At 35.5% G+C, this 25,465-nt stretch overlaps 1 protein-coding gene across 2 annotated transcripts in view; it reads left to right on the forward strand.

Moving 5' to 3' along the window:
* Positions 1-25,169, forward strand: part of LOC142334780 (dynein axonemal heavy chain 7-like) — a 148,426-nt gene extending 123,257 nt beyond the window's left edge. For both annotated transcript variants that reach the window (XM_075383073.1, XM_075383074.1), the window contains 16 exons: positions 713-844; positions 2,102-2,296; positions 2,785-2,922; positions 8,398-8,537; positions 8,886-9,033; positions 10,112-10,257; positions 10,746-10,960; positions 11,447-11,596; positions 12,281-12,516; positions 16,074-16,246; positions 17,748-17,888; positions 21,954-22,115; positions 22,372-22,516; positions 23,346-23,496; positions 24,142-24,364; positions 24,971-25,169. In XM_075383073.1, the coding sequence (XP_075239188.1) occupies positions 713-844; positions 2,102-2,296; positions 2,785-2,922; positions 8,398-8,537; positions 8,886-9,033; positions 10,112-10,257; positions 10,746-10,960; positions 11,447-11,596; positions 12,281-12,516; positions 16,074-16,246; positions 17,748-17,888; positions 21,954-22,115; positions 22,372-22,516; positions 23,346-23,496; positions 24,142-24,364; positions 24,971-25,154 (2,679 nt within the window). In that variant the 3' untranslated portion in view covers positions 25,155-25,169. The remainder of the gene's footprint in view (positions 1-712; positions 845-2,101; positions 2,297-2,784; positions 2,923-8,397; positions 8,538-8,885; positions 9,034-10,111; positions 10,258-10,745; positions 10,961-11,446; positions 11,597-12,280; positions 12,517-16,073; positions 16,247-17,747; positions 17,889-21,953; positions 22,116-22,371; positions 22,517-23,345; positions 23,497-24,141; positions 24,365-24,970) is intronic.
* Positions 25,170-25,465: the final 296 nt, after the last annotated feature.

A 25,465-nucleotide genomic window follows, 5' to 3' on the forward strand; every position in this document is an offset into this window, starting at 1 on the left:
GTAACTGGGGGGCGTAAAGCACACTGGGGGGGGGGGGGGGGGAAACAGAATAGATCCGGATAATGATAGCAAATAATGTTTATTGTGTTTAGTTTCAAACGAGAACTCAGCTGTTTTTGAAACAGTTGTTCAGTTGTCTCTTATACAACCAAATCACAATTTCCACCCGATGTCTTTTCAAATTGAACAAAAACTTGAACAGATAAAAATGAAAGCAATAGCATATCTGTTAGGTTTGGTGTGTATCTCTATGGAGCGATAAGATGTCGTATGTGACCCGGTATTTTTCAACTGTTGAACATTTTTAGTTGAAAGTTTTTTTTACGTTACTGTTTCCGGTATATTTATGAACTGTTTTTTATGCGCCATGAACCAATGCTTGCTTTTTTTTCTCTAATTATAGTTCCTATGGCCTGGTTAGAAGTCAGACTAATCCTTACAATTTAAATTAACAGTTATAAAGATGTGAGATATCATTGATAGATCATAAATATTCAACAAGTGGAAGAGAAAACAGTTTCCAAATTTCCTATAAGTTCACATTTATCATTTTCTCTTTGTAAATTTGCAATTGTTTTGTAAAATGAACTTCGTGATGTATTTTAAAATTAAGAGTTATAAATCAACCACCCCCCCCCCCCCCCCCGTTTACAATTTTGAGCTGTTTGTCTTTAGTTTTTTTTGCGTTTTGTTTATTTTTATTTATATTTAGCCTTCGGACATTACGATTGTGAAGTCGATGAAAAACCCTCCCGCAGGAGTGAAATTGGTGATGGAGGCGGTCTGTGTCATGAGAGACATCAAGCCAGACAAAATCAACGATCCCTCTGGTAGTGGAGGAAAGGTATACATCACATCAATCATTCGTTCCACCCATCTTGAGCTTCATTAAAGTTTTTTTTGACCGCAAATAATTTCTTGAATTAATTACTAAATTTTGACAAAATGCTTGGTCGGGGAACTCATGGTTGAAATCAGTTCTAAGTTTAGTTGATTCTCAGAAAGTTTTATTACGATCAGGCCTGTAACCACAAATCACCATGGTACCCACGCAATTGAGTCTTTGCCTTTTGTTTGTTCCCAAAAACCCTCACAATCGGGTCTTCAAAATTTCGTCTTCAAGTTACCCCTAGGACTGTAATCTTGCAGTATCGTGTAAGAAGGGGGCGTTTATTTTATAAGATTCTAGCTAAGGATTGGCGGGCAAGGAAGAAGGGGGCGATTCTCTTGCGAGGTCTTGCACGAGCATATTCAAGATTATGCGTTTTTTGTTAAGATTCTTTCAGGATCCTACAAAATCTGGCTCTTTCCCCATTATAACCAACACCTGTACGACGTTACGTGAGAACTTCTGATGTTTATCAAAAGCTGCGTAACGTTAAACTGGAACTTCGAAATTACATCTTCAATTTCACGTAAACTTGCTTAGAACACTCACGTGCATATTTTAAAATGCCGAATGTCTGCAGTGCCAGAAGTTAAAATGCCAGAAGTTGCTACTTAGCCAGAAATTGACTTCCGTTGACTTTCGTCATTTTAAAACGTGCGCGGTTCGTGTTTTAAGCATGGTTAAGTGACTCTGCAGAAGTCACTTTGAAATTCTGACTTAATATCTCGAAATGCTTAGCGGTTCTCGATAAACGCCAGAAGTTCTCAGTGACTTCAAGCAGAGTCACTTTTCCATTAATTAAAACACACACACATGCAAGCTTGAATGCGTGAAAGTCTGCAATGCCAGAAATCGAACGCCAGAAGTTCATGTTTACATAGCCGGAAGCTGACTTCGATCCACTTTCGTCATTTTAAATCGTACAACTTTACTTGACAAGTGCTTTAAGCAAGGTCACTTGAATTTGCAACAATTACTTCAGAATTCTAGCTCCACATGTTGAACGTTTACGAGGTTCTCGACGAACGCCAGAAGTTCTCAAATATATCAAGTAGAGTCACGTGACCTATACTTGCAACTCACACGTGCTGTTTCTCAAATGCCAGAGTTTCCTAAATGCAGTAGCAGATGTTAAAATGTGCAATTTCCTTACCGGTCATGTATTTTTTTTTAAAAAATGACCTCATAATGACGCAAGCAATGTGAATTTAGGTTCTTGACTACTGGGGTCCCTCTAAGAAACTCCTGGGTGACATGAAGTTCTTGGATGACCTGAAGACGTATGACAAAGACAACATTCCAGTCAACATCATGACCAAAGTGAGGAAAGACTACATGCCCAACCCCGACTTCGTGCCGGAGAAGGTGGCCAAAGCTTCCAGTGCGGCCGAGGGTCTATGTCGATGGGTATGTCGTTTTCACGATTCTTTTGATCTTTACTGTTTTTTAAGTTCATTACGAATTATGAAGTTTGTTGTTAGTTTTTAGTAGCGTAAATTGGTTGCTTATATGACATTGCAGTTAAAAAATTTTAATTGTTGCTGATAAATTTGTTTTTTGTTCAATAAAGTACAGGTACGAAACGTACGGCAATTTAAATACGGAAATTTTGTCGTAGAAAACTATTATTAATATCATGACTTTGATGAAACTGGTTCCGTTTTGAAAAATTTTAAAAATTGAGTTTGGCAAGCTTTCTGACAATAATCAGATGTTAGCATAACATGGGATCTGAAATTTTAAAAAAAATCTTCTTTCTCGCTATTGAGATTTTTTCCGTTCGTCTCAGCTTTTACATCAGGCAGTCCGTACATGCAAATTAGTTTTAATGAGTTATATATATGAAACATTCCGTATATGGAAAGTAATTTTAGCCAATCATATTTAATGTTTAGATCCGTGCGATGGAGGTGTATGACAGGACAGCCAAGTACGTGGCACCGAAGAAGGCCAAGTTGGCAGAGGCCGAACAGGAGCTGTCGGTTGTAATGGCATCTCTTAATGCTAAGAGAACCGAACTCAAGAACGTCCAGGTAAAGTGTACTATGCATGTACAAGCAAACAAGGAGGCTCGTTAATGTGCGTACGCACATAATGTTCCGACCCCGCTCATCCACATTCTTGACTTAATTGGCTACCAAATGATGAAGAGGTAGAAAACTTTTAAAAAAATACATATCGTTCAATTAACAACCAATGGAATACATTAATGCCACGATGGAGTGCCGATGAAAGTTGTAGATAATAGGGCTACTAAAAAGGACAATGAAAAAAAACAAACTACAAACATTATTTACGACCAAATCTCGATGTCGATAATAAAAAAAATCACAAGCAAAACCAAATTTGCATCAGATAAAACCTAAACAAAACAATATAACCTATACTTCATTAGAAAAATATGCGGGACCTGTCCTCAATTCGACTTCTTAACAGGTTGACAAAAAAGAAGCGCGAAGTTCAAAAATACGTTTCTATTTTTGAAAACAATTAATTTCAGTTATTAATTTCATTAGATATCAACTGACATCACTAATATGTTAATTTATATCTCCATAATCACTAATATGTTAATTTATATCTCCAGAAGCAATTGAGACATTTCATTATCCGATTTTCAATTACGCAAACTTTCAAAGCCAATCGGACTTACGATTATTGTTATAAACTAAAAAGAAAACAAAAGTCCTTTAAAATGAACAAATAATTAATCTCAAACATTTTATGAAATCTCGTAGTAACAGCAGCAACAAAGCCACGAAACAAATGTTTGAAGCTGAAATTGTCATAAAGATAAAGTTATAGCTCACTTGAAATTGGTAGTGACCTTTGTTTACAGAGAATGAGCCGCAAATCGACCGGAAACTATTTAAAAAAAGACGACGCTCAAAAATCTAAATACGTTTTCGAAAACAAATACTTTCAAAAGTCACGACAAAATAAAGATTTCAAGAAGAAGCGGTTGATTAATATGGAACACATCAGGACGCCAATTGGGCCTGTTAATAATGATACTAAGTCACGACCCCACAAAATAACAACAAATGGATAGAGAAGCCGAAACTTCAAACAGTTTTACGACATTACATTGTTCAAGGCAATATAATTATATATATGTTACTTGCAACAACTGAAATCATAACTTTCTTCTCATCTTAACATCAACGAGTCTTCCTTATAAAAAGGACTACGTAGACAAAAAGAAACCCAAAAATTGAACCCATAAAACTGAATGGTCGAAGAAATCAGTCACAACATATAACGAAGCGCGAAAAAATTATTTGAATTAACAAAAGTATTTGCGACTTCTAATTAGTGAGATTGAGCTACTTGGTGACGACAATGAAATCAAAAAGGAGATAGTTTTTAAGGGGTGACAAACAGGAGACTATATTTTTTTAAACCTAAATTGAAGGTTATTAAAACAAACAGCTATAAACTGGAATATTTAACTAAGATGAGTTTATACATCCTGTAGAAGCAATTCAGACCTTTTTTGTCAGGTATATGTACTGCAACAATGAAAAAGAAAGACAAACATAGGCAAAGACTAAAAAAATCTACAAATTTTGCGAGATAAATGTGTCTCAGACAAAAAGCATAAAACTGTTAATCAAAAACAATTAACATATCCAGATACAAATTTTTCCAACGCTGTGCATTTTCCCAACTATTCCTTATTTCAAATTGATTTATCAATAATCTGATAAATCTTCAAGGAAACAAAATGAACTCATAAAAAATGCAATTACGCTCAAAAATTAAAAAAAATGAAAACGCGTAGTATCAAAACAAAGAAACCATTAGTTGAGCATAAATCCGTTACCGATATTAATATATAACTCACAGCAAGTTGCTTTCTCCCTCTTTTTACTGAGACTGCACCCGGAGCTGAGAGAAATAAAACATAAAAGTGTGCAAAGTTCAAAAATCCACCGTTTTTTTTTCTTAAAACAAATATATTCAAAGTGATAGCAGACATTAGATAACATTTGAAAAAATTTTTTGGTTAATTTAGACCTCATACGAAGCTAACTGGATCTTTTAATGGGGACACTTAGTCGTTGGGCTACAAAAAGTATAATAAATGGAAGCAAAACTCAAGAAATCGATAAAGTTTTCCGCAAAAACAATTAGTCAGAGCCATAAAAACCACGAGCTTAACTCTGAAACCATAATATGATCTCTTTTTTTAAAAAAAAAGTTAACCCTTATTAAAATCTAAAATTTTATATATCGTAAGGATCCATGGTGAGATCAAGATCAGGCCAGATAATGCTGCGCGTCTAAGAAAACACTCAATTGTTCAAGTGGTTGCGAAATAGATTTTTTTATCCAAAATTTTTCAGTGTGTCAAAAATAATTAGTTCACTTTGTCATTTTGTACATTTAACGAGTTCAAATTTGAAAAAATTGGACAAATTATGATCCCAGAAGACTCTTAAAGCCAGCGGGAATACAACTAGCTCTGCTGTGAGCTGAAGAAGAATATGGCCGCAGTTTTAAGGTGTTTTCTTCCATCAAATTTAAACGAAGAGGGCTAAAAAAGCAAATTTGATACCATTTTGACCAAAGTACTCGGACCAGTTTGACCAGTTCTAGCCAAAGTACTCGGATCGAACAATTCCCCGTATCTTATGATCAACCCTTCCGTATTTTTTGAGATAAAATAATTTACATTACAGAATTTTTCATATTGTGAAATTTTTTCATATTATTGCAAAATTGCGAAATTAGCAATTTGCTAGATTTCTCGTTTATATCTAGAATGATCTAAGAAATAGTTCGGAAACTAAATTTTGTTAATTATTGTATTATGAGCAGGTTAAAACCAGGAATTTCCCTTTTAACCTAGGATTACTAAATTGAAGAATTTTTGTCTATTTGAAAATCAATTAGGCTATCTTTGATTTCTGCTTAATTGGCATTTTCTGAGCATGTTTTTGTAGGACGATAGCTCAAAATCTCAAAACCATGCACAAATGTGATGGATTTTTCTAAATTTTCTCAAATTTCAACTCAGATCGCCTGGAGATGGTGGCGCTGGCCATTCTGTTATGGCTGTCAAGTGAAATACAAAGACAATAAACATGTATAAACATGTATGCTATGACGTCATTCGCAAGTTACTAAGTTTTGAAGCTACTTACATGGCGTTCTAAAGTGTTGGTTGTTTGTTCTCGAAATGCGCATGAAATGTCAGTGAAAAATTTACTCTTTCTATATACTCGTTTCACTGCTCAGGATTTTAGACAAAAACTCGATTAATCGAGTTTTCCTCTAATATCCTGTCTATGGCCAAAATTTCCGCGAATATTTTTTAAGAAAGATTTTCTTCATGATGTGCGGTTTTAGCGGCAAATTTTCGTAATTGATAGCGTACGCATTTCTTGGTGGGTTTTTGTTTTTAATGTTGAAAAGCTAATTTTAAAAGCAAAAGCTAATTTTTAATAAATCGTGTCATGCAAACTCAAATAGCTAACTTTATCTTCATTTTAAGTTCTCAAAATTTAACCCTTTTCAAAACTCACGCAGCTGACGGATAACTTCAATTTGACTGATTGATTTTAATTTAATGGTCTCTTCTCTTGGTTCCTTTTGCCGATGCCAGTCAACCGTGTCTTTGACAACTTGACCTCTGTGCCCATTTGGTGAGTTTCTGTCGATGACGTAGCAGTTTGCGCACCGACGAGCTTGTTTGCGTAGTATATTTGAGCTTCGCTGTGACTGCCCCCCTTCCCTCACCCTTGATACCATCAGGGTCAATTACATCATCGTCTTGTGGCCCATATTTGGTGATTTTGAATTTGATACCAGAAGGTGAACAGTTGCTGGTCGTGAGTATTGAGCACAAAATTGGGTTCACAGCCGCATTGACATACGTGAACACTATTGATCCCTCAATCCACAGCCGATAAAACAAAACAACCCGAGTCTATAACGGACTGCTATCTTTCAAGATCTTGTAAGAATCGTGCAAGGAGATTGTTAAATTACGCACCATCTTGCAAGTTAGTTTGTGGGTCGGCACGTCTGTTTATCTATAATATGCTATGTCTGTTCTCGGTTAGATTATAAGCAACTATCGCCTCATTTAAATTGACCATAATGAAAGAAATGCCTCAAATAGTGGTTCCCATTTCTTTACATACACATACGAGCACCCTGGCTGCTTCCTTTCACAACATTTTTCAAAAAATCACAGATAAGTTTTTCAAAGATCATCCATTTGGAAATTTGTTCTATTTTTCTATGTTACATCACACGGCCAGTAATTTTTTGCAATCCTACGAATCCTAGCACAATTTTCCGAACTTAGTCATAGCGAATTATAGAGGTAGTCTACAAGAATGGAGAGTACTTGCCTTCGAGCAGAGCTCGGCTCCCGATCCCTAGAATGCTCTGAACATCCAGTGCCAAAATTAAAAATGAAATACCGAAAAAACGGTGACCAGAGCCTCCAACATCCGGACAACTGTGCTTTGATGCTCACTGTTACTGGACACAAGAGACAAAATTGATTTTGTTTTCGAATCATAGAATATCATAGATTATATGTATGTATATATATATATATATATATATATATATATATATATATATATATTTATATATATTTATATATATATATATATATATATATATAGAATACAATGGAATATATATATATATATATATATATATATATATATATATATATATATATAGTTGTCATAGAGTAAATAGCGGCTATAAGAAGTCCTGGAATGCAGTAGGTTGTCAGGAAAAGACCCAAGTTATAACCCTTTCCTTTTTTTCTGGAGTATGTGGATACACACGCAAGTTATTGTTGTGCAGGGTTGCGTAATAGGAAGCTAGAATCGAAATTGACACTGCAATAGCCCAAATTATACCACATATGATAAATTGTTTCTCATGATCTCGCGAACAAGTATGACAAATGTTTCCATACTTTATCAATTTTGAACTGCTTTCACTAAGTTTTCCGAACTTTCTCTAAATTTGCCTTACTGTCGCTATGTTTTTCCACTTACAACTCTTATCTTGCACCGTAGGAACCCTGAAAGAATCGAAGATTTTGCTTTATTCGTGAACGTTGCGCGGCCTAATGTACGGCCAGTCATCAGTAACTTTTGAAATTTGCGAAATAGTGATCTTGCACATCATAGGGTTGTTTTTAACTGCTCTCAAACAAAGTTTGTAGCAGTTATATTAGTCCTGTGGTCATTTTTCAATATGATTTTTTTTGCTTGACCGATTTTTCGTCTGACTCTTTTGACTTTTTGTCCTCAAAACCGGGATAAACAGGTAAAGCTCGGAGGGCATTAATTGGCTGAGCAGCTCTCGGAGAGCCTTACGCCTTACTAGTCTCTAAGTATGCGATTCACAAACAAAAAATGAGAAGACAAATTCATTTTGTGAAGGGCGGTTCTCAATCTTAGAAGGGTGACCGAATTTGATCGTATCTACATTTGAAATAAATCCTCTCCACATTAGTATTGATTTAGGATCGACTGGCATCTTTGAAACAGCAGCTGAAAGACTCACAGGACAAGAAAGACAATTTGGAGTTTGAAGTTGACTTGTGTGGCAAGAAACTAACGAGAGCTGAGAAGCTAATCGGAGGTCTGGGAGGTGAAAAAGACAGGCAAGAACTTCAGTTTTTTTTATTTACATCGAATCCTCTGCCCTTTTCTGTCTGATTGATTATACGTGTAATTTGGTTCAGACTGCATGTATTTATTGAAATTACCTTAAATCTCTAGTAGATAATACAAAGTAATTGTAGTTCTAGTAATTGTAGTGATTATAGTTCTAATGATAATTTTTTCTAACCACCCTCCCCCCACCCGCTGCCATTTATAGATTACACAAGATGCCATTAAGCAGTAAGATAGTATGTGTTGAAAATGCACGCTCGACAGGAGATCCAAATAACATGCACCCACTAAATTTGAGGCGAGCACAAACGTATAAATTCCGCTTTATTAAACAGGTGGACAGAGGCGTCAAAGACCCTGCAAGGCATCTATGACAACTTGACTGGCGATGTTTTGGTCTCATCTGGAATCATTGCTTACTTGGGCGCATTCACTTCAGCCTTCAGGGCCGACTGTGCCAAAAACTGGGCTAAAATTTGCAAGGTACACTGTTACCCCAGTTGAGAGGTCGACTTATGAAAAGACCATGGTAGACCGATATCGTCGGGTATGAAAAGACAGTTGTCGACCGATAATGGATATGATCAGACTTTAGGTCGACCTTATTGGTCATGGTTGACTTTAGGTCGACCTTAATGGTCATGACCTTAAGGTCACTGAATTTACGAGTTACAATTAAATTAAATTGAATTGGTTTTCAAAATCTAAGGACGTGTTGTTAAGTCAGTGCAAACACATCAATCAAATCTGACAGGTCATCAAGAGGCTTGAATGGAAACCTGGAGAGGTGATGCCTTGAAACGGTTGAAAGATACTTGGCCAGAAATTCTTCTTCAAACTTAACGATTCCCCCAAGTTTTGTCAAAGTTATCATTGCAGGAAAATTTTTAAAGAAATCGGAAAGAAATTAGTGTAAGGAAAGTCTAACGAAAAGAAATCAGTAAAACTTTGAAAATAAATAAGCATTACCTTGAATGTAGCATTGGACGCACATAGAAAAAATGCTTCCAATTTTTTTCTGCCCTTTGTTTTTATACTTTTTGCACAGTTAGGATCGTACTTGGGCGTGATATTGAGAGCAAGTTGAGCAATATTTATGATATTAGTTTATACGGATTGAGATTACGAAAGTTTTACGTCCCTTTTGTCGTGAACAGAAGTTTTCTTTTCACAACCATGTTTGAACAAGCGAATGTGCTTTTTAGAAAAACAAGGAAAAGAAAACGCGCGTTAATTTTTGATAGGAACCCCCCCCCCCATTTGACTATTAAAGAGGTGCGCATTTAGCGCGTTTAGCCATGCCTCGCGAGACATGAACATGCCTTAGTGGCCCGTGGGACTTGATATGAAACTATCACAACCGAACGAATTATCACGACCAACATTCAAATTGAAAAATGGGCTTGTTTCCGTGGGGGTTTATTTCCTATCTAAAATTAGGGTAGTTTTATTTTCCATGAGGGTTTATTTCTTAGTCCCTTCCTTTAATAATGTTATTCCAATTTCTTATATTTTCCATCTCTTAATGGCGAAAAAATGAAAATATATATTATTTTGCTAGGAGAAGAAGATAGCATGCTCTCCCGTGTTTTCCTTGAAAGAGACACTGGGTGAACCAATCAAAATCCGAGCCTGGAACATCAATGGGTTGCCGACTGACGACTTTTCAATTGAAAATGGAGTCATTGTTGACAACGCCAGACGATGGTTTGTAGTTATTTTGAATAATCCTTTCCGTTATTGATCCCCGTGTATGTTATGAAACAGCTACAACAAGGGTGTTAGTCTAGGTCGCCGGAGGTCGCAGGTTCGAATCCCTCCCAGTCGGAACTTTTTGAACCCACAAAGAGAAGTTTTTCTTTACTTCAGTTCCCTTTTAATTAAATTGCCCGGCCGGTCGTTCGAGAGCCATTTGTCCGTCGTTAGTCGGTTTAGGTTTATATTATACAGCAAATCATTGGTACATTTTTTTTTCGTTCTCCGTTGGGGCTCCTGTCATGTTTTTCTGTTCTACTTACATATCTTAACCAGTTTCTGCCGTTTTCGGTCAAGATGATGTTCTAATGATTTTCTTACTTCAACTGAGTCTGTTTCATCAACTGTACTGACTTCTGGCAATAATAAGAGTACAAAACTGAGCGTTTAATTAACAAAGAAATCGATTAAACAAATTGCAGTTTATAATATAATTGCAGGCCTCTAATGATTGACCCCCAAGGACAGGCTAACAAGTGGGTGAAGAATATGGAGAAGGAGAACAAATTGTCCGTGATCAAACTGACAGATCCCGACTACATGCGGACCCTTGAGAACTGTATTCAGTTTGGATCTCCAATATTGCTTGAGAACGTTAGCGAGGAATTGGATCCAACTTTGGAACCTCTCTTGCTCAAGTCAACGTTCAAACAAAGTAATTAAATGTTGCATCCAAATAAAATCCTTAAAAAATTAGTGAAATTTTATGTTTGTTGGCCGCCGAAAAAATTTGGACTGATCATGCGCAAGTAATCAGATCAAATAATTTCATAAAAAACAAACAAATCGTATTCATTTAAATATTTATTTATGCTACAAAAAGAAATATTCCCCAAATGAATATTCAAATCAAATGCCATTTGGGATGTTTTTACTAAAATGATGAATAACATGATAGGTAATATGACAGGGAATCTTGTCGATAGGGAATATGATGATAACCGTCATACTTCTGCATTTAACAGTTCAGATTTAAAAAAAAATTAGATCTGCTTACAGGGACAAGGATGAAAACTATCATCAACGAAAAGTGTTCTCTCAAACTGTAATGTTTTAAATCTTGTTAGTACTCTACTACTACTAGGGCAACTGTATCGTGATTGAAATTTGGGGTTGAATTGATTTATTTTTCACACTTCAGGTGGCGTGGAGTGCATCAAACTGGGGGAGAACATCATTGAGTACTCGCGTGACTTCCGATTCTACATTACGAGCAAGTACAGGAATCCCCACTACCTGCCAGAGGTAGCGGTCAAAGTGACACTGCTCAACTTTATGATCACACCAGAAGGTAAAAAAATTGAACTGAATAAATTGATCTGAATAAATTGAACTGAATAAATTCGATTGAATAAATTGAACTGAATTTTTCATATGAACATTACTAAAATTTACTGAATTTCGTTGTCTGGAAACTTATTTTAAAGGTTATAAAGAAAATGTGAAAAGTTAAGGAAATCAGTTATTTGAGGTCTGTCACTATGAATTGTCTTAGAAAGTAAATCATAGTTTGAAAAAATCAGAAATCTGTGTTCAGCGGTGTGTGTCATTGCTTCCATAACTAGTTAACTAAGCCAGCAGAGTTCATAATTTATAGAAAGAGAAATTGAATTGGTAATGTGGGTATACTCGCTCAAATTAAACTCGATTTTTCCTCAGTTCAGAGCATTTTTTGCTTATTTTACTCTTTTTTCAGGGTTATGACTGGTTTATCAGCCATTCGGTAATAATTGGTTCATAAAATAATGCACACTTTTTGGTCTAGAAAATTCGAATTTTAAGTATCATTTTCGTAGTTTTTTTTTAAAATAATGTGTGTTTTTGTTATATTTGCAAATTATTTGCAAATTTTTTGATTTTATGATACGAATAGTAAAGTATGCATCATTTTCAAATATGTTTGTAAATGGTTGATAAGTTTTTTTTGACATTTTCTTAAAATATTTGACGTAAAATAGTTTCCATTTTTGCTTAGGTTTGGAAGACCAGCTTCTGGGAATCGTGGTTGCAAAAGAGCGACCGGATTACGAAGAGGAGAGACAGGCTCTCATTTTGCAGTCTGCTCAGAACAAGAAGACACTTAAGGAGACAGAGGATAAGATCTTAGAGACTCTTTCGTCGTCTGAAGGCAACATTCTGGAAGATGAAAGTGCCATTCAAATCCTTGACAGCTCCAAAATTCTCTCAGATGAAATCTCAAAGAAACAGAAGGTTTATATACTTTTGCATTACTTCTTATGATAAATGAGTTTTCTCAAAAAAAAAACTCAAAACTTTTTATGGGGAAAATGCTGTGAACAACGTCGATTAATTTATGTGAAAAGATTTTTTTGATGGTCAGAAAAAAATCTTTCCGTTGCAGATGGTAGAGACAACAGCTTTAAAAAACTTGTTTTTAAAAACTTGCTTTAAAAAACTTGTTTTTATTTCACGTGTTCCTTTTAAATGCTCTCGAACGAGAAGCAATTATTGTAAACTTGTGCGTCTTTGTATGTAGATTTTTTGCTTAACCGTTTTTGCGCTTTTCTTCTAGAATAATAGTTGACTTCTCAAGTGACTTTTTCACGCTTTTCTTCTTCATTTTTGATTGATTTTAATTGCTCTCACTTCGAAATAAAGTTTGTTGTTCAAACGATACCGATTACTAGAAAGGCGAAAGGTGGTTAATGACGCTGTTGGGGTGACGGAAGTAGACTCATGAGTTCCGGGTCTGAACCCGACCTTCGTCTGATGTTTTTGCACCCATAAAGTTATCTAGGCTACTGCCTCCGGAATTAAATTGCCCCGCCTGTCATTCGAGAGCAAATTTTCCGACGTTTGTTTTTCTTGCAAAACGATTTTGAAATCAAATGTTATAAGGAGGCGTCTTATCAACAAAAGCTAATTTGCGATTTGTCTTTTTAATCAGCAATTAGTAGTGTGATGGTCCTTAATGCAATTGTTTACAAAATGTTCTTCTTATTCAGGACTGTTTTGTCTGTTCACGTGGAGAACAGTAACAAATTTGAATAAATGCACTTGGGCAAATGACTTTTTTGCCACATAATGAATGATCTTGGAAGAAAATTGAGACTGACATCATGTGTAATTGCTCTCAAACAAAGTTTGTAGCAATTAAATTAGTCCTGTGGTCTTTTTTATGCGGTTTGTCGCTTGACCAATTTTTCGTCTGACCCATTTGATTTTTCGCCCTAACTAAGCCTTTCTATGCTCTAAGAATGCGATTCACCAAAACTATTTTGAGGAGACAATTTCATGGTTTGAAGGGCGGTTCTGACTCTTAAAATTTTGACCCCTTCATTCAGCACAAAGCCAACCGCTCTGAAGCCAACCGCTTGCTGTCAGTTGAAAGCCAATCGCCCGACGTTGTTTATGTTTAATTGCTCTCAAACGAAGTTTGTAGCAATTATGTTAGTCCTGTCGGTCTTTTTTTAAGCGATTTTTCGCTTGACCGATTTTTCGTCTGACGCTTTTGGCTTTTTGTCCTCAAAAACGGGATAAATAGGTATCACCCAGCGGGCATTAAGTGCTCTTAGAGCCTTTCAGCTCTGTTTCAGCTCAAACTGTTTTGGAGACATACTCATACTTATGGTGTGAAGGGCGGTTTTTTGAGGTTGAAGACACCCCCCCCCCCCCCTATTGCCCCCACCCCCACCGCGCTGTTGCCACCACCCTACTGTTACCTCCCACCCCGCATCCATCAGACCTTGCTGCAAACCCCCACCCCCCACTGTGGCTAGCTACTAACGAAAAACCGCTTGCTAAAACCGCACGTTTATACTTTTGCAATTTTTTTCAAGTTTTTCAAAAATTTTTGACTTTTTTTGATTTTTATCTGCCCTAGATGTCAATGAACTTTCATTTTAGCAATTTTGGCAATTTTTTGACAAAACGGGCAAATTTCTTCAATCTTTTTGACATTTTTTCCGTATTCAGGTCTATCCAGACCCTGGGGCCAGAAAACATTCTAATGGGATTGATAATAAGTTACTGACAAATTTTCATCGGCCATGGAAAAGTTTTTCAACTTTTTAATTTCACAAATTTTAGCAATTTTTCGATAAAACTTGCTTTTTTCAAGTTTTTTTCCAAAAATTTGTCTTGTTTTTTAGGTTTTTCAGCCCGAAGAGTAGGGAGAACTCCTCTAGGGTTTAAAGGTAGGTTACTGTAGAATTTCTCGATTAAATGGAAGATTTTCTCTTAGAAGGTTTTAACATCACGATTTTTAGCATATTTGACAGTATTTGCCATTTTTTTCGATTTCTTGACATTTATAGTCCTTACTCAGGTTTTCTGAGCCTCAAGGGTCATAAAACTTATTTTAGGGTATGATAATAAGTGACTGAAAACTTTTTGTTGGTCATGATTAATTTTCAATTTTTTAATATCACAAGTTTTTGCATTTTTTTTATAAAACTTGCAATTTTTTTAAGTTTTTTTGAACATTTTGTCATTTTTTAAGTTTCACTTAGCTCAAGAGCCAATGAAATTTCTTTGCTGTTTGATATAATGTTACCGCATAGTTTATAGATGTAATGGAATGTTTGTCAATATTTTTATATAACGAATTTAAGCAACTTTTTATAATATTTGCCATTTTTTCATGTTCTTGATTTTTTTCCGCCAGCAGAGGCCCTGGGACCTCCTCCAAGGTTTGATAATAAACTGCTGCGTAGTTTTCAGAGTTAATGGGATGTTGATCAACATTTTTTATTACTCCAGGTTTAGCAATTTTTGGATAAAGTTTAAAATTTTCAAATTTTTGGAAAATTTTTGTTCGAAGTGTATGGATCTTTGAGCCTGTGAAACTATTTCAGGCTTGAAACAGGAATGCGGGATAGTCTCATGAGACATTGAAATGGTTTTGATGATTTTAATATCCTGAAATTTAGCAAGATTTTGTTAAAATGTTTGACTGTTTTCAAAATTTTTGATTATTTTTGTCCTTTTCTTAGTTTAACGATTATTACTGGCCAGCGAAGCTTTCCAAGTCTTGCAGATGGGTTACATAACATAACTCTAAAGACAAAAAAATAGGTTTGAACATTTTCACTGCGAAATCTGGAAGCTTTTATTTAATTTTTCAGTATTTTGCAAATTTTTAAAATATCAGTTTTTTATAGAGTTTGATTTGTTTACTAACAAGGCTAGAAAACTAAAAGTTGCAGAGTCGAATCAAGCTAAGCGAGCCTCACTAAACCGTGGCTAGCTACTTATGAAGCTAACCGCTCGCCGTTCGTTTGAGAGCAATTTGCCCGACGTTAGTCGGTTATGTTATTATTTTTTTCATACGAAGCATACGATGATTTTTCTCTTGATTGGCTTTTCCGCCGACGATTGATAACTTCATGGTGTTTCCTCTTAACTTTTTTGTAGCCTAACTTCTAAAAATGGAGATTTTAACGGAAGATTTTCTGTGATCAGTAAATGGCATAAAGTAATTTCCTAGTCATACTAATCTAGGAATTAAAGTGTTCTTCTTGTTTAAGTTTTTAAATTAATTTTTAGCCGTCATTTGAATCCTGTTGCGTTTCATTAATGCGATCTGTGGCTTCATCAATTTTTTTCTGGCCATTTGGCTTCTTTAAAAACGTGATAAAACAAGACTCGCCATTTTTCCTGCCTCACCGCCAACTGAGTCTGGCTTTCTTAGGCAACCTGGGTTAATATCTACAACCAAAGTCAGCCTCTCACCATTAGTTTTGAGATCAATTCGTCCGATATTGTTTTTTTTCTTCAATTTGATAATAAGTCTTTGTTTGTTTAAGGTGGCTGAGGAGACCCAGAAGAAGATTGAGGAGGCTAGACAGGGGTACAAGCCAATAGCTGTCCACTCCAGCATCCTTTTCTTCTCTATCGCTGACCTGCCCAATGTGGACCCTATGTATCAGTACTCTCTCGTCTGGTTCATCAACCTATTCTTAAACTCAATTGCTGAAAGGTTACTACAGTACTTTCGCTAACTAGTAATTTCATTACTTCCTCGTCTCGCTCCATGAGCGGGTGGAGATTGAAATTAACTACCAAACTATAAAAGTAGTGAGAAATGGGGGGGGGGGGGGGTCTACCGACTGGGTGGTAGGGATCCTAAATCTGTGCGGTAGACCCCCATTTCACACTACTTATAAGATCAGGCCTGTCATAAGGATTATACTGCAATGTTGAAAACCCGATTATGTGGGTTGCAATTTCAAGATGTGTTCAAATGACAATCTGATATGTTCATTATTTGAACTGATGAGAATTTTGCTTTTAACTAAGATTCCATAAAGAGATGTCTAACTAAGGAGTTAATTTAATATTCTGGCTTTTGCCAACATGAAACATGTAAATTGTAACATTCTTATTATATTTTTGCATATTGGATGCATGTTAATCAGTAATGTGATACCTACGTTATGCCTCCACTCGAATCTCATTGAAGTGAGATCTCGAAGTTGCGGTTGATACAAAGATGAAAGATTTAACCATATAAAATATTCCCAATCTTATAAATGGTCGATTGATGAAAAGTATTTACTATAATAAATAGTTCTCGATTAGGATGGGCATTTGTTTGCAACACATATGGTATAAATTATGTATCATAATATGAAATCTACTCGACAGGTCATCAATAGGTCCAAGAGGTCCTAGTCAAGTGATGACCAGTACCATTACTATGATCAATGGTGTAAATGAATGACATATCATAGCAAGGGAAAATTGGGGTGGGGGGACCTCAAAACGTAATTCTAAATTTTATGAGTAATTCTAAACTATTATTAATCTCATGCTTGCTACTATTTTCAAGTAAGGTTGATTCCTTATCATCTCATTAAAAAGGCTCAAAGTACCTGCAGTTGATGGTTAGGTAGGAAATTTAATCATCTATGATATTTCCAGTGATTTTGCAATTGATGCTGAAGTTGAGATCATTTAATTAATTGCAGCAAGATAAAAAAAACACTGAATTTCCCGAAATGTTGACAATGATACCAACACTTAAGAGGCAGTGTAAGAACTTTCTTTTAAAATTGATATAAAGCACTGTAACGTTGTTAAGTTAATTATAAAAACAAAAGTTTAAGTTTTTTACAAACAAGCAGACATAAATAGACAAAAAATAACTCGGAATAGAGAACGTTTACATTATATTAGATAATTCGGGAGAACTTAAAGTCGCGCCAAGAGAGAGATTTAAAAAGATAAAGAGGTTAAGATAGAAAATGATGAAAAAAGGTTAAAAAAATATATATTAAGATTTAATTGTGTGTTTGAACAGCAACCGTTCGCGTATAATTGAAAAACGGCTAAGATATCTCTCCGACCATTTCTCCTACAACCTCTACAAAAACGTCTGTCGATCTCTCTTCAACAACGACAAACTCACCTTGTCTTTCATACTCTGTGTCTACAACCTCATGTTAGTTAATAACCAGCCCGTGTTATAACCATTTTAGCAACAAGAGCAAGATTCTGGACAAGCGGCTGAGATATTTGTCAGACCACTTTACCTACAATCTCTACTGCAACGTGTGCAGATCTCTCTTTGAGAAGGACAAATTGCTATTTTCTCTCACGCTCTGTGCCAACATACTACTGTGAGTACAGATGTCCCTGCTGTCCCGGGTTGTACAGGTGTTAATACAACCCCGGGTTGAAATTCAGAACTGTTTCCTTTAACCCCCTTCCAAATAGATTATGTAGAATATAACCATAAATAATTGTAACTTGGCTTCTTTGTAATGTTATAAATGCAAAATCAAGAAAGATTCATATATCACTACTGAGATATTGGCGTAAAGATTAAACCTTAGCAGGAATGCGAATGCTAGATGGCCGTATATGGCAATGGGTATCTTCGTATGATCAATTAGAATTTTATCAACAGTTTGCGACCTGTTTTACTGAAATTAAGAACAACATAACAAACTGTATGCAACTAAGGTTGAACAACGACCACGTTTAACAAAGAGTGATATTTTGGTTATTAACTGTTCTCGAACGAAGTTTGAAGCAAAAGTTATTGTAAACGTGTTGGTTTTTTTATGTGCAAATCTCTGCTTGGCCATTTTCGTACAGAGCATTTTTTCAGTTCTCGAGTGACTTTCACGTTTGACTTTTTAATTGCTCTCAAACGAAGTTTGTGGCAATTATATTAGTCCTGTCGGTCTTTTTTTAACGCGATTTTTTGCTTGCCCGATTTTTCGTCTGACTCTTTTGACTTATCGTCCTCAAAAACGGGATAAACAGGTAGCTCCCAGCGGGCATTAAGTGCTCTTAGAGCTTTTCAGCTATATTTCAGCTCAAACTGTTTTGGAGACTTATACTTACGGTGTGAAGGGCGGTTCTTAGAGGTTGAAGACACCCCCACTGTTGACCCCCCACTATTGCCCCCCACACCCCCACCACGATGTTGTTCCCCACCCCACTGTTGCCTAACCCCATCTCCATCAACCCCCCTGGTGCAACCCCCCTCGTGGCTAATGACGAACAACCGGTAGCTAAAAAACACGCAATTTTATACTAATTTTCACAATTTTTTTCAAGCTTTTTGAAAATTTGTGTCATATTTTGATTTTTTCAGCCATAGGTGTCAAGAAACCTCCTCGAGGGTTTTATAATAAATTACTGCATAGTTTTCTATTGGTAGTTGAATGGTTTCAACAATTTAACATCACGCATTTTAGCATTTTTTGACAAAACGTGCAATTTTTTTTATTCTGGACATATATTTTTCATTATTCAGGTCTTTCAAGATCCAGGGGCCAGAAAAACTCCTTAAGGGTTTGATAGTAAGTTAATGAAAATTTTTAATGGTCCATGGAACAGTTTTTAACTTTTTTATCACAATTTTTATCAATTTTTTTAAATTAAAAAACTTGCTATTTTTCAAGTTTTTTTTGAATTTTTTTTAACAGTTTTTCAAGTTTTTCCAGCCTCAAGAGCCACGTAACCTCCTCTAGAATTTTATAATAGGTTACTGCATAGTTTCTAGTGGTAGTGGAATGGTTTCAACATTTTAACTTCACGAACTTTAGCATTTTTCGACAAAACGTGCAAATTTTTTCACTTTTTGACATTTATTTTTCATTATTTGCGTCTTTCCAGACGCAGGATCAGAAATCGTCCTTAGTGGTTTGATAATGAATAATTGGAATTTTTTTATATGCCATGGAACACCTTTCAATTTTTTAATATGACAAATCTTAGCAATTTTTTTAAATAAAACTTTTCAAGTTTTTTTTGTCGGTTTTTAGATTCTCCAGCCTCAGGATCCTCAATAGGTTACTGTTAAGTTTCTAAATGTAATGGGTTGGTTTTCAAGATATCATCAACACGAATTTTAGGATATTTTTTTTACCAAACTTGAAATTTTTTCTTTCAAATTTTTTGACATTGTCATTATTCAGGTTGTTCAGCCTAACAGAAAATCTCCGTTAGGGTTTGAGAATAATAATTGGAAATGTTTTTTTGGCCATAGGTTAGTTTTCAAATTTTTTATCACAAATTTCATGCTTTTCATGCTTTTTGAAAATTCTTGTCATTTTTGGCGTTCATTCAGCCCTAGAAGTCAAGGAACCTCCTCTAGAATTTTGTAATAGGTTACTGCATAGTTTCTAGTGGTAGTGGAATGGTTTCAGCATTTTATTATCGCAAATTTTAGCATTTTTTTTTTGACAAAACGTGCAAATTTGTTTTCTTGACATTTATTTTTCATTATTCAGGTCTTTCAAGATCCAGGGGCCAGAAAAACTCCTTAAAGGTTTGATAGTAAGTTAATGAAAATTTTTAATGGTCTATGGAACAGTTTTCAACTTTTTTTATCAATTTTTTTTAAAATTAAAAAACTTGCTTTTTTTCAAGTTTTTTTTAAAATTTTTTTATCGTTTTACAAGTTTTTCCAGCCTCAAGAGCCACGTAACCTCCTCTAAAACTTTATAATAGGTTACTGCATAGTTTCTAGTGGTAGTGGAATGGTTTCAATATTTTAACATCACGAATTTTAGCATTTTTTGACAAAACGTGCAAATTTTTTCACTTTTTGAAATTTGTTTTTCATTTTTACGTCTTTCCAGACGCAGAAACCAGAAAGCGTCCTTAAGGGTTCCATAATAAATTACTGAAAAATTTTTTTTTGCCATGGAGTAGCTTTCGTTTTTTAATATGACAAATTTTGCCGATAAAACTTGCATTTTTTTCAAGTTTTTTGAAAATTTTTGTCTGTTTTTAGGTTTCACCACCATCTAGAGCCACATAACCTCCTCTGGAGTTTGATTATAGGTTACTACATAGTTTCGATTTTATCAATTTTTTACTCCAGTTTTTGTAATGTTTGGATGAAATTTAAATTTTTTTTCGAATTTTTGAAACTTTTTGATCATGTTCCAAGTGTGTGGATCTTTATGAGCCACTGAAACTTTTTCAGGTTTGAAACATAGATACTGGATAGTGTCTTGAGACAATAAAATGGTTTTGAAGATTTTGTTATATTGAATTTTAGCAAGATTTTGTTAATGTTTGCTATTGTTTTAAAATTTTGCTATTGTTTTCAAAATTCTTTTATCATAAATTCTGCAATATTTTGGAAAATTTTAAAATATTAGTTTTCTTTAATTATTTACTAACAAGGCTAGAAAACTAAAAGCTGCAGAGTCGAATCAAGCTGAAGCTAACCTCACTAAAGTGTGGCCAGCTACTGACGAAGCCAACCGCTCGCTGGTCGTTTGAGAGCAATTCGCCCGACGTTAGTCGGTTATGTTTGATTTTTTGAGTGATTGAAATTGCACTCATTCGGAAATTAAGTGTGTTAGTAAATTGAAACTGGTTCCGGGAGATCATCGAATATGGTCCGTGTGGCTTATATGGTCAATGCTGCCGACTCTAGAAGGGGAGATCGCGGGTTCGAACCCCATCCTTATAGGAATTTTCTGCTTCATTGAAATTTTTGTAATCTGTACCCCCTCTAAATTACATCGCTCCGGTAGTCGTTCGAGAGCATTTCGTCCTCGTTAGTTGGTTTAAGGTTGTTGATGTACCATCGTCTTTACGACACATTCGCTTGGAAGTAGCAAATGATATACTATAAGCTGGGGAGTATTAAACGGACAAGATTTGCTATTTTAATTCTCATGCACATTACACTTTTTGGGCCGATCTGTTCACTAAAAAAGCCGGAACTCATTGATACTACGTTTATCTATGTCAAGTCTTCTGGTTGGGTCAGTGCATCCGTTATGAGCAGATAAAACTGTCTGCTCATTTCGTCGCCTATTGAACAAAATTTTTGATACATATCGCCATAAAATGCATGAACTTGACACCATAGCTTGCAAAAGAAATCGGCAAAATTTTGAATGAATTAACAAGATCTTGTTAAGCTACATTTTCTCGAAGATTTTAAATGTCCGAATATCATCATAGTAAAAATGGGCTGTCTTGAAACTCTGCAAAGATCTTGCAAAGGCCAAAGTTTGTACATATCTGGATGTTTTTTCCCAAGAATTTCAATCAAGATCTTATCCAGAGCTTTCAGGGTCGTTTCACTGGGCTTGTTTGTTTTCACTGAAACTTAATCACAAATTTAATATCAGGTGTGCTAAATCTCGGATCTGATTGGATAAAAATGACTCATGTTCTCTTCAAACCTGCGAATCTGTTTCTAGCGCCCGCAATGAGTTGAAGCGGGAGGAATTCATGTTTCTGCTGACTGGAGGTGTTGGGTTGGAAAACAAGGAGAAGAACCCTGCCCAGGAGTGGATGTCTAAGAAGAGTTGGGATGAATTATGCCGATTCACCAAACAATTCCCCCAATTGGGACCACTCAAGTATGAAAAAATGGAATAAAAAACATATTGCAGAGCTGATTTTTTAAAATTTTTTTCCTTAATTAAGGAGTTGTTGATGGGTGCTACAGCTTTTCCCATTTGGAGGCCGCTTCTCTGTGAAAAAATATGCCCCTCCAAATTCTTCAAGAACAGTTTTTTTTTTAAAAAAATTCGCTGAGCTTCCAAGTACGTTTTCTTAAAAAAAATAAACCGCAAGTTATAACTCTAGCTGACTTTGTGTTTTTTTTTACTTCAGAGCCCATTTCACGGACAACGTGGACGAGTGGAAGCGAATCTACGACAGTAAAGAGCCTCAATTGGCCGAGATGCCCTATCCGTTTGAGGACAAACTGACCACTTTCCAGAAATTAATCATGATCAGAATTCTCAGGCCAGACAAGGTTCTTTCGCCATTTTTTAAACACTAATTGCATTTTTTAAAGACAAAAAAATGTAAGTTAATGAAATTTTGGATCACAGCCGGTCATTGTTATTTTTATCAGTTCAGTTCGAATCAACAATGTAATCACTCTCGCTACCTTCTAGGAAAAAAAATTTGAGGTATTTCTCCTGTTCTCGCTCCCAAATTTTTCCCGGCAATGATTTACAACCCAAAATAAGACAAATTTCGAGCTCTCCACTCATAGGATGAGATATCAAAAAATTATCAGCATTGAATGCATTATGCTTAAGGTTTACCCTTTGAAAAAAAATGATGGTTTAAATTTTAGATCAATTCATTAATGTGGAGGCCACACGTAATGTTAAAGCATATGAGTTAGGCAGAAAAAGAAACGAGTCAATTTGTTGTTTTGAGAAAGTTAATTTGAAAGTTAATGAGTTGACTAAATTAATTTGTAAGTATTTATTTGAAAACCCGATTGTATGCGTTCATCAGGTGCTGTGTTGATACCATCTAAACTGAAATTGTTATCAGTTATAACCACGAATTTTATAAATAATTATAACCGATTGTACACGATTTATAAACGATTATAAACGAGTTATCAGTCAATTCAGTGGAAGTATAGAAATTGAATGCAAAAATGCCATGGAAAGTAGTGACATAAATCATGGAAAAATGTGACAAGTTATTTTCAAATTTGTCCCCGATTTATTCCAATTGGCCGAAAAAAAGCCAATTGTACGTTTTGCTTCATAGTGAGTGTTACTGTACAAAAGTTTACTTAACATAAAACTATACATTAAAGAGTGAAATATCGTTTTCAGCTCGTGCCGAAAGTGACTTCTTTCGTGTCGGAGAAACTGGGCAAGAATTTTGTCCAGCCGCCTCCTTTCGACTTAGCCAAAAGCTACACCGACTCCAACTGTGTCATTCCCCTCGTGTTCATTCTATCCCCCGGAGCAGACCCCATGGCCAGTGAGTATTATAAACGGTGTCAGGACAATTTACCCAATGACATTATACCCAGAAAGACTATTTCAGAACGGCTATTTAGCCGAATATATAAAGACGTTCTGAAAGTGACAGGATGGGTATAATGGCAGTGGGTAAATTGTCATGTAATTATTACAAATATACTAAAAAAATATCAGGTAATTTTTCCTTAGCAGAGTTAAGGTAAGGTAAGGTTAAGGTAAAGATGACATAAATTATTATTACAGCATGAAATATCTAGGCTAAAATTTTTGGCAAGTTCGGGTGAATTCGCCCTTCTGCTAGCTGTCAAGGTAAATAGTTAATGTAATTTTAATGTAAACATGGTGTCAAAACAGATTTGTTTATGTTAATAAGACCCTCGAGGTAATGTTCACCCTTTCTTGATTTTCTCTGTTTAGTGAAACAATATTTGTTTTATGACATTTTATGCCATGTGGCATCTAACATTGAGGATTTTTTTACTCGACTTAATCAGAAAATTTGGAAATTTTTTGCGTATAACGAGTTAATTTTTCAAAGTGCTAATGATTTACTAATGATTTCCATCACGCAAATTAAATTATCTTGTAGGTCACGTACTCTATTAGCTCCCGCATTTTATATGCTAAAAATGTCAAATTACAGGCCTGCTGAAGTTTGCGGGTGACAAGGGATTCAGTGGGAACAAGTTCAATGCCATCTCACTAGGACAGGGCCAGGGTCCGATTGCTGCCAAGATGATAGAGCAAGCGAGGCTGGACGGTACTTGGGTGGTATTGCAAAACTGCCACTTGGCTGTATCCTGGATGACGGCTCTAGAGAGAATCTGTGAAGAATTCAACATCGAAAACACCAACCCTGATTTCAGGTAAATAACAGCAGCAACACACAGTCTATGTAATACAAAAAAGATAGCCCTTTTCAATAGAAAAAAAAAACATTAAAATGAGCAATGAAAATACTTTCCCGGCGTATTTGACCTTTTTTCGACGATTTGACCTTTGTGTTTGTTTTCGGTGTACGCGTAGTTTTTCAAGCATTTTTGCTTAAGAACAGTTTGTTGGTTTCTCAAGATTCAAATTACGTTGACCATTTGCACCTGGATTGTTCATGCGAAAGTGAATTATTTACTATTATTGTTCAAAACTTTAAGTTAGTCTTGAAACTTTAGTATCGGCCGTGATTGGTTGATGTATTATTTAGTTCACACATATTGCCAGTCAGTGGCCTGATATTGGCCAACAATTCGAATATATTTTAATGTGTTTTTTTAAAGTTTTTGAACTGTTTTTTATTACAATAAGTTTTTTCAATCTTGCCAATCCTTTTAAACATTTCTGATCACCGCCAGCTACACAGACCAAAATTTCCCATTTTTATTTTGATTTAAATAAATACGTCATAAACTTGCAAACCGGTCGTTCTTTCGCTCTTTAACTAAGTTACGACAAAAAGCAATAGTCGGTTTTTTCAGATTGTGGTTGACAAGCTACCCCTCCCCAAAATTCCCCGTGACTGTGCTGCAAAACAGTGTGAAGATGACGAATGAGCCACCCACTGGTTTGAGACAGAACCTCCTCCAGTCTTTCCTGGCTGACCCCATCAGTGACCCAGATTTCTTTGCCGGGTGCCCTGGAAAGGAGGAGGTAAGCTTGTAACAATCCAACACTGTTCTTCCAACGATAATTAAAAATATTTAGGGCTAAAAGGATTCGAGCTAACTATCTTCAGAACCGCAGTCGAGCGTGTTAATTTTTAAGCACCATTTACCAGTGTTTTTTTGCTATTCTTTTTGACTTATATACAGGATTTTGGTTATTTTAAACAGTCACATCAGCAGCAACTCAATCATGTTAATAGATCAATTTTTGTGATTAGAGATATTTATGATTTTGAACGCTTAGTTGTTAAATTATTTGATCAGATTTGATGTTTAGAAACTCGGAAATCTGGGTCCTTTTTTGATTTC

Source organism: Convolutriloba macropyga, chromosome 2 (assembly GCF_964194025.1).
Source record: "Convolutriloba macropyga chromosome 2, txConMacr16.3, whole genome shotgun sequence".
Classification (NCBI taxonomy): domain Eukaryota; kingdom Metazoa; phylum Xenacoelomorpha; order Acoela; family Convolutidae; genus Convolutriloba; species Convolutriloba macropyga.